Source organism: Sceloporus undulatus, chromosome 3 (assembly GCF_019175285.1).
Source record: "Sceloporus undulatus isolate JIND9_A2432 ecotype Alabama chromosome 3, SceUnd_v1.1, whole genome shotgun sequence".
Taxonomy (NCBI): Eukaryota; Metazoa; Chordata; class Lepidosauria; order Squamata; family Phrynosomatidae; genus Sceloporus; species Sceloporus undulatus.
The window spans coordinates 144940264-144950329 of NC_056524.1; the positions used below are offsets into that span (position 1 = coordinate 144940264).

The 10066-nt window shown below is 40.3% G+C and overlaps 1 protein-coding gene across 1 annotated transcript; it reads right to left on the reverse strand.

The window, feature by feature from the left end:
* Nucleotides 1-460: 460 nt before the first annotated feature.
* Nucleotides 461-5359, reverse strand: GDF2 (growth differentiation factor 2). The gene is made up of 2 exons (XM_042459000.1): nucleotides 4699-5359; nucleotides 461-1684 (listed from the first exon to the last, which is right to left on the reverse strand). Exons 1-2 carry the CDS (start codon nucleotides 5033-5035, stop codon nucleotides 759-761), a joined length of 1263 nt encoding a protein of 420 aa, XP_042314934.1. The 5' UTR covers nucleotides 5036-5359; the 3' UTR covers nucleotides 461-758.
* Between the last annotated feature and the right edge of the window lie 4707 nt (nucleotides 5360-10066).

Consider the following 10066-nt stretch of genomic DNA (forward strand, 5'->3'; position numbering starts at 1 on the left):
TATAAATTGTTGTTGTTGTATTTACAACCTCACTGAGCTGGTGTAATAAAGACTTTTAGAAATTATGAAATGTTAAGGATTTTTAAATAATCCAAAACCAAACTCACAAAAAAGTTTGAAAATAGAAAGTATTTTCTATGTATGAAAATAGGTAAGGAAGATGGTATTACTTGGCTTAGAATCAGAATGTAGCTCCATGTATCATTAGAAATAAAAGAGGAGGAATGGAAACAAGCATTTTCATCATTCTATAATTTTAGGGACACTATTTTGCCACAAATGACAAGGAAATGTTTCCTAAAAACCCCTCCTCACAAATTTCTTATTTTTGTGGTTGGGGCCTATTAAAAAACCAAGAAACCTCCCCATACACTTTGAGAAATGACTTCTCTAAATATATCACTGGTTGGCAACAATTAGAAGCAGAAGAGACTAATGTCCTCAATGATAAAGCCAAGAATCTCAACAATGTTTTATTATGTAATACTACATTACAATCTTACATTTTTAATAACTACTAGTACCATGGGTAGGTTCAGAGGAGAGTTATTCAGCTGTAGCTGTAAAATACACACACAATGTAGTGGGGGTGAGAAGAGGAAGAGGCAGGATAAGGGGAGAGAGCAAGAAACTCAGTAGGAATTGAAGCTGAAATCCAGCACCCTTCATAATCTGCCATTTATTTACAAGCAAATGACATTCTATACAAAGAGCTGTATGCGTGATGTCATGTTTAAATTGTGGAGAGGTCCTCGATACTACCTACAGCCACATTCCGCTACTTTCATCCCCTCATATTGGTATTTCAGAGTGGGGGTCCCAGCATCATCTTTATAAAGCATGGAAATTGCATCCAGCTTAATTGGGACACAACAGGCTTTTGCAGCTTTCTTGGGATTCTTGTAGTGCACCAAGGTCTGGACAATAGCATGTTTGGTTGGTGTGACATTATCAGTCAAAGGAAAGAAGCAACCCCCTTTGCATTCAAATGCCTCATAATCTTGAGGTGCAATTATCCAATTCCAGCCAATTTCTTTGAAATTTACATGGAGAGAGGTTCTCCGACAGTGGTTAAGTTCAGCACTTCGTTTGCCTCTGGATAGAAGATGGTGGATTCCATTAATGGACAAAGCATTCTGTTTGTGGGCAGTGTTGCTCTTTACTAAATTTTTAAGCATGCTTTCCTGTTCATGCACCATCATTTCTTCAAGTTCCTCATTGTTCTCCTTGATTCTGTTACTAGGATCATTGGAAAATACTATCAGCAAGGGCAAATGGTTGGGGTCAGGTGTTACACTGATGTATGCATTCCCATAGATAAGATCACTTTGAACATGACTCTCTATTACGATCTCCAGCTGATTGGTACTCATTGTTTTTTCTGCCTTGACCCATCTTTTCACAGTGCTAGACATATCAAACATCATCCAACCACATTCTTTGATTTCCTTTGAGACTAGTAAGGATTTGAGATTATTGGATTTCTCCCAATTATTTAATTCAAGGACATCATAGACAGCTATAGTTCCTTTAAAATGAGAAAAACAATCTGTTGCCTTCTGACATACAATGTGGATTCTGAGTTCAGCTCTGGTGACATCCTCATGTGAGGGGATGGAGACATTGAACAGCAAAATACACTTCTGAAGTTGATTCATTTCAAGTAAAGAAAGAGAAGCAATATCTGCAAAAGAAAATTGATAAACATTATTATCATGACTACCTCCCATAGAGGAATATAACATTTATCAGGAAGTAAGGATTAGTTTTGAATCTTTAGTGTCTTACAGTTTCAATGGCTTGCTACTTATTATTATTATTATTATTATTATTATTTCATTTATTTTCTATCCACTTTTCTCTGGGATCAAGATCCATGGTAACTTTGAATATCAATAATATGTAAAAGAGAATAAAGGTATAACACTGAAAAACAATTTTAAAACGGTGAAACATATTATTATATTAACACCAAGTATTTTGAAATGAAACCGGGGTGTGGGGGTGTGGGGATGGGTGGGTAGAGGAATTCCATAGTCTTGGAAAAGCCATCAAGAAGGCTTTCTGTTATGTCCTTATCAACTATGAGAGTGGTAGGACTCAGAGAAAGATTTCAGTCAGTGACTAGGCAGGTACTGCTTTCAGATAGTCTGGAAAACAGGCTCAGGGCTGAATCCAGGTGGACATCCAAGATGCAAACTCAAGTTTTCAGGGGGAAGATAACCCCTTCCAATGTTATATTGAATCTCTAGTCCATGGTTTGCCTTTCAACTAAGAGTTCCTCAGTCTTGTGCAGATGAAGCTTCAATTTCATCCAGTCTCTTACTGACACTGCACACTAGTTTAACACCAAAGTAGCTTCTTTGGAGTTGGAATGAAGGCATGAAATCTAATATTATCTGCAGATGGGTGGCACCAAACTCTGAAACTCTGGACAACCTCTTAGTAAAGAGCACTTTGGTGAAGAGAGTTTGAAGAGCTCTTAGAATTTAAAACTGGACAAGGGGAATGTGTCGCTTTTAGTGAATGTGTCCCTTTTGGTCTCAGCAATATTCAACACCATCTACCAAGGTATTATTCCAAACTGCCTCTCTTGGGTGGGACCTGGAGGCACTGTTTTACAATGATTGCATTTCTTTCTGGAGGGGGCAGCCCAGAAATTGGTGCTGGGAAATTCATGTTCAATGTCTTAGACCATGGAACCTCTCAAAGTCCCCCATGCTCTATAACATATACATAAAACTGCTGAGAGACTTTGAGGGGTTCTGTATATCTCTACAGCTATCACATCCCTTCTAGAAGCAAAAGAAACATTGCACAGGATACAAAGGCAATGATTGGACATTTACATCCTCAGCCATCTCTGTGGAAATATTTGCAACTGTCTCCAGAGAGAGAAGGCAGGCTGCAGGAGGCATCGCCTGCTGCAAAGAAGTCTTTTCTTGCATTTTTCACTTCTGAGGAACTGATTGCTGATTATATCTGTTAATATCTGAATGCACTCTGTTGCATTACTGGTAAATTGTATCAATTGAATAATGGTCACTATTACTTATGTTGTTGTTGTTGTTGTTGTTGTTGTTGTTGTGTTTCTGAATAAGGCTTTTTCTGGGGCTCAGAGTGTGTGACTCATCCATTGGGTTTTCATGGCCAAGCAGGATATCAAACCCTGATCTCCAGAGATATAGTCCAACACTCACCACACTGGCTCATTCCTTATTTTACACAGAATTTAAAAAGTTGTAATGAGATTGTCAATGAAATGAATTCTTTGAGTTGTTATTAAAATTAATGTATTATTTCAATGTTGTTTTTCACATGTATTCTTGTTTTTTATTGTTCTTGTGTTATTATAAATTGTCTTGGGCACATTGTGTAAAAGAAGCAACATAAAATATGAAAGGATGAAAGTCCCAGTGACATCCTTGGGAATGTGGTAGAGCATAGAAGTCTTGAAGCATGCTAATGCCTCTCTCAGCATAGCCTGGACCTTTTCCTGTGTTCCAAGTGGGTGGGGTCAGGAAAGGCTCAATGATATTCCCAATGATCATGAGAGCTAAGAATATTGATATTAAACGTATGTATATATGTAAAATATGGATCAGTTTAAAGTACTATCCAATCCAGTTCCTGCCCAAAAATGGCTACCTGTCGAAGACTGTACCATAAATATTCTGAAATATTTTCTTTTTGACCCTTGTTCTGCCTCTCACTCCCTCTCACCACATATGTGTGTGCATGCACACACACACATCAGCAGGAGATCAGTTTTGACAAGCTTCTTTTTCTTGTTCTCTCAGGGAGTTGCCAATCTATAATGCCCACTAGCAGACTCAGGTCTTGTCATAACTGATCTTGATGTGACAACAGAATAAATAAGAAAAGTTGTGCATTTGGGTGTAGTCCTGGTAGTGGTGAGTATGTGATGCAGCTCTCCAAGCCATTATGAGTATCTTTCATTTACTGTATATCGTATACTTATCAATAAAGAGAATTGCTGAATCCATACCATCTGAATTTGCTTTAATTTCTTTTTTCCTAGAATGTAATCAAGACTGATATGTGTTCATTTTTTTAAGTCCACATAGATGCATCCGTGAAAATAGCTATAGTTTCCTCCTGTGCCTCACTGAAGAAAATGACTGATAGCTCAGAGCACTTTCTTGAGAACTTGTGCTTTCTGAAGTATCCTCCTTTGGATGCTGCTGAAAATATTACTCTTTGGGGTGGTTATCTGGTATCATTGTTCTGGTATAGCCTCAGAAAGGTTGGCCTTCTGTTCTAATTTATAACTACTGAGGCTCAACCTCCCTCACATTTCTCTTTGGGAAATCTGAAAATTATATTGATTCTTACTATGTAATGTAATATAGAATAGGCATTTCATTAATATGTGGAGATGATTCAAGCCCCAGAAAACTTTTTAACATAATTTCTCTTCTAAATAAATGAACCAGAGGAGGATGAATACCAAAGATGTTTTCAAAAACAGTTCTTGTCAGCTTCATGCATACAAGATTTTTTAAATGTCCATTTCTTGTGTAACGTAAGGAAACAGGGAACAAAAAGTTTAAAAGTTGTTAGTAGTGCATTTAAAATAGCAATTAAAATTTACCTTGGAACACAAGGAACTGTTATGCTAGGGAAATCGTAGTTCAAATTGTTGGGGGGGGGGGTGGGGAAAGCCAAAATTCCTACCTTCAGGACTGAAGCTGCGCACAATATTGGATATGGGGCTGGAAGACTTGTCCTTGCTATAACTATTATACAAATCAATCATGAATTGGGGTGGTTCCTCTTTCATCTTCTCTTCTGAAGGTACCTCTGATAAATTCAAATTCCTCAGGAGTTCAGCTTTCAGGTTCTCCAGGAAGGCCTTAAAGTCAAATTGGGCTTCTCCCTCCACATTCCCAATGTCATCAGAGTGTTCATGAGAATTTGGGGTTGTAAGTAATGTGTCCCGGTCTTCCATGGATTTCCCACTTGTCAAATGAATGATGATGTTCAGAAGAGCCAAGGCCCCCAAATAATACATTTTTCATGAAACCTATTTTCAAATGAGGGAAAAGGCCACAATGCTCCAGGAAAGCAAGCCAGTTAAAGTCTGAGGTGCAAGCATGGAATACTAATGGCTGACCACTTTCTAAAGCTGTACTGCAGTGTGTTTTTCCCCAGCCTCTAGCCCCTTGGAAATCATCAAGCAGATTGGTCATACACTTGCCCTTATCTTGACCACTCATGCTACATTTCAGTTTCTTATCTATTAACACTCTTCACTAATGAAGATTCTGTAAACATCAGACAAGCACATATGGTCTGTAGAAGCACATAACACCCAGAAAAGAATCTATGTTCCTCTCTGGGGGTCATCATTGCCTAATTATGTTCATTTATCATTTTCTTGTCAACAAACAATAATCATTTTAAAATGCCCAAGGAAATGCATGGGGTGAAGTGTCATACATGTTTCCCACAGCATATAAAACCAAGATGAAAAGAAAGAAGAAAACCTTGTTTTAGTAAAAATCTAATTATTATGCAATAAATCTTTAAATGTTCTCATTTATCAGCCAAGTACTGTTGTTTGTTGGAAGAAAGTAAAAGTCGAATAGTATGAAATCAAAAATTGATCCTACAGATTCCATTTGATTATTCCCAAGGATGACACTCACTTTGGAAATATCCTTCAACTCTATAGAATGAATGTAGCATTGTATTGTCTTAATGAAGGAGAGGAAGATCTCAACTTTCTTCAATCTACTTCTCTTTCAGCTGGAATATCCTATATGGATATAGTAATATTGCCATCTGCTAGATTCAATACACTATGCAATGATAGGAAGCCACAAGAATTAATAAACTTTCCATCTTAAGACAAGTTAGTCAAACTTTACTGTACATCAAGTATAGTAAAGATCTAATGTCCATAACCCTAGATCTAATAGGCACAGCTCAGGAGTTCATGATTTCCATGACAAATATGGGCCTGTCTCAATTAGTCTCAGGGCCAACACATTGCGCAGGTCATACCCTTGATGTGGTCTTTAGTATGGAACAGGAATGTCCGTGGGCGGAGGTGACTCATACACTGTCACTGATGGACCATTTTCTGGTCAAGGTGGGACTGAAAGCTACCACCCATATCCCCCTCATGGGTGGAAGACTTAATAGAATGGTCCATCCTCGAAGACTGATGGAACCAGTTAGGTTCCAGGAAGTCCTAGAGAGTTATTTTTTTTTCAAATATTCTTTATTATTATTTCACACATAAAGAAAACAATACACAAACAATACCAATACAAATACCATACAGTATTAGTAATCCTTTTTAAAATAATAGTTGTCTTCTTGACCCAAACTAGCATTTCCTTGAGTTCTTGTGGTTTAGAAACGATCACTTCTCTTACTAAATAGTCTACCCAAACTCTTACATCATGTTACACATTCTAACCAACAAAAATATAATATTCCCTTACACGACAGCAAAATATCTTATTAATAGTTAACAAAGTTTCCTTCTAACTCTTCCTCGCACTATCCCTAATAGCGTAACATCATAAGATTTGGTTCCTTCCCCCTAATGCTTTTGCTAAAACAGGAGTCTCGCCGTTTCGTTCGTCTGTTGACCTATAGTTCATCAGGTATAAACAAAATTAACATAAGTAGACCTACTTTTTCAAATTTGATCACTTAATTTAGCTTATATCAGGTCTCAATGAGGCTTAAGTTCATATCCCATTCTTTTTCCCAAGCGGCCAAAAAAAATTTCCACTCTTTTCCACTCTTTGCCCTGTTAATCATTTTGAATATTACAAGATAGCCTATCAATTCTGTAATCGTTGACTTTTTGCATCCACATATCCCATGTTGGTACCCCATCAGATTTCCATAATTTAGCAATATCAAATCTAGCTGCAGTCACAAGGTATAATATAATTCTCCGATGCTGTTTTTCATCCTCAGAATCCAGGACTGTAGTCATATTTAGTAAATAAAGTTTGGGGTTCATATGAAATTTTACCCCTAGCATCTGCTGAATTGATTCATGAACCATCCTCCAAAATTTTTGAATTTCCTTACAACGCCACCAGTGCCGGAAGGCAAAGAGATGCAGAACAGTGGAAGTTGGGAAGACTGCCTGGACTTTGTTGTTCTTATTTAACCATGGAGACAGCAGCCAGGTTTCCTAAACTCAATAACTCCAATTATAGTTCCTAGGCTGAGTACTGTGAAGCTCTCCTTGTCAGGGAGGGCCTTTGGCATGTAGTACAGTGTAGACCTATGGAGGGCACTATTGAAGATGATAGGAAGGCGAGAGCAACAATTTTGTTGCCCCTTGAACCGAGCCAGATTAATCATGTGTGAAATAAGAGGACTGCAAAGCCTGTGTGGGATGCGCTCAAGCAAGTTCATCAGAGTAGCACAGCATTGTCTAGGATGATCTGGTGTCGGAGGCTGTACGCATATAAGATGCAGCAGGGGCAGGGGCAGGATTTGGAAATAATGCAGGATCTGTACACCCAAGTCGAGATGCGAGACGTCAACCTGCCAGCCAACCAAAAGGCGTACATCTTGTTGGACAGCCTTACTGAGGACTATGAGCACATCCTACATAGTTTTCAGGGGGTGCCTGAGGACCAGATGGCTGTGGAGTTGGTGTCAGCGTGTGTCTTAGAGGAGAGCCAGCGACATCAGTTCGCGGCTGGGCTCAGGAGACCGCAGCGGGCAATGCCAAGCTCTACACACCCACCAGCGGCTCTGAGAGAGCTTCAGCCAGAGAAGGCAGCTGTGTCCAATGAGAAAAGCTGTTCCTACTGCGACAAGACTGGCCATGTGAGGAGAAACTGCTGGAAGCTTGCAGTGGCAAGGAGGAAGCAGCCCGCAGATCCTGGGACTAGGAAGGGTGCTGCAGCTATGGTAAAGGACAGTAACTGTAAAGCCCAGCGGCTGTCACAGAGGACAGTGTTTGGGTTCTGGATTTTGGGGCTTCAGGGCATATGTGTAATTCCCCCCAGCTCCTGAAGAACAGGACTGCTCCCAATGTACATTCAGTGGCAATGGCTGATGGTGCACCCAGGGAGGTAAAGAACATGGGAACTGTATACATCCCAAGCTTTGGGCAGGACTTTGCAAATGTCTTATGTGTCCCCAAATTGCAAAATTGTCCTGTTAGTGTGTCTGCGCTGACAACAGACAGATATACATTAAGGTTTCAGGTGGATGAGTGTGTGATCAGCATGGGTGATCAGGTGTGTGCAAAAGCACTAAAGATAAACAAAATGTATTACATGGTAAACAAGGGAGAATGTGCTGCAGTCAATAATGTGCCTTTGCACTCAGACTGTTCACATTATTTTCATCGTATACTGGGCCATGTGACTTTTACCAGTTTAGGAAAACTGGGAGAAGTTTGTCCTGAGCTGAAAATAAATCCATGCTCACCCCATTCAGTCTGTTCGGTTTGCAGCAGGATAAAGTGAGAGTTTTTCCTGTGGCCAAACAGACCAAATGCACCACCCAAAGACCATTCCAAATTGTCCATGCAGATTTGGCTGGCCCTTTGACCAAAACCATTGGTGGCAACCAGTATTTCATGGTGATTGTAGATCGCCACACCAGGTATTCATATGTGAAAATCCTGGGGGGGGGGGGGGGGGAGTGCAGCTGCTGACTTTTTCAAGGACTGGGTCAATATGGTAGAAAGGGAATACCTACAAGGTGGGTTCCTCGGTGGCTGACAGGGGGTGAGTTCTTGTCAACAACCTGAAATTTGGCTAAGGAGGAGAGGATACCCAACAACAACACAAATCCTAGAGTCCCTCAGGAGGAGGGTTGGCTGAGAGGCATATTGGGATATTAAAGCAGATGAAAGACTGCAGATGCTAGATGCTGAAGCCCCTGATCACTTTTGGGAAGAGGCGATTCAGACAGCAAACCACATAGCCATAGATGTGGAACTCGGCCATAAGCAGACCCCATACCAGATGCTATATGGCAGACCTCCTAACCTAAATACCTCAAAGTGTTTGGACAGTACGCAAATGTGCCAACAACCTTTAGAAAGAAATGTAAGCTCAAATGGCGCAGGATCATGTTTGTGGGCTACTCTGGTAACAGTAACAGTTTCACCTGGGTCAGGGGAAATTCTGATGTCCGAAGTACCAATTTGAAAAGCACTCTGGTTGGAAAGGTTGAATGCCAACTAGAGGTTTTTGTGAGGGGGACAAAAAGAGATAAGTACTGGATGGAAGGGTGAGAGAAAAAGAGTCTTCACCAGAGTCAAGCTAGTACTTCACAACAACAAACACAAACACAACCTTCACTTCACTCTCCCATCACAACTAAGGAAGTTTGAACAGGTGCCAGTGAAAGTCACTGAGGTTCAGACCAGCTCTGAGAGTGAGGATGAGAGGGTTAAAACAAAGATGATTGTGCCCAGGAAACACAAAGGGTGAGCAGACCTCCACAACGTTTGTAGTACAGGTCAAGAGCCTGTACTGTGGTGGCTGATGAGCCAGAGAATTTCAGAGATTTGCAGTGTTATCCTGTGGAGGAACATGAGAAGTGGTGTTTCTGCAATGGACAGGGAGCTTTTGTCATTGTTGGAAAAGGAAGTGAATGATGTTGTTGAAAGACCCAAGAATCACAAGGTTGCAAATGGGTTTATAAGAGAAGGAAAGCCAGATGAGATGTACTCAAAAGTACAAAGCGGTTGGTGGCAAAAGGTTTTGCTCAGCAGAGGTTTGAGAACTTTGACAAGCCTTCTCCCCCAACAGCAAAGTCAGAAAGTCTGAGGCTGGTGTTAGCTTTGGCAGCTAGGGAAAAGAAAATTGTGAGACATTTTGATTTTGAAACTGCTTATTTAAATGCTTCTCCACTACACTCCAAGGGAGTGTGTTCCACTGTCGGACAGCCCTTACTGTCAGGAAGTTCTTCCTAATGTTGAGTGGAATCTCTTTTCCTGTAGCTTGCATCCATGTTCCGGGTCCTAGTCTCTGGATCAAGTGAAACAAGTCAGCTCCCTTCTCCGTATGGCATCCTTCAAGTATTTAAACAGGGCTATCAT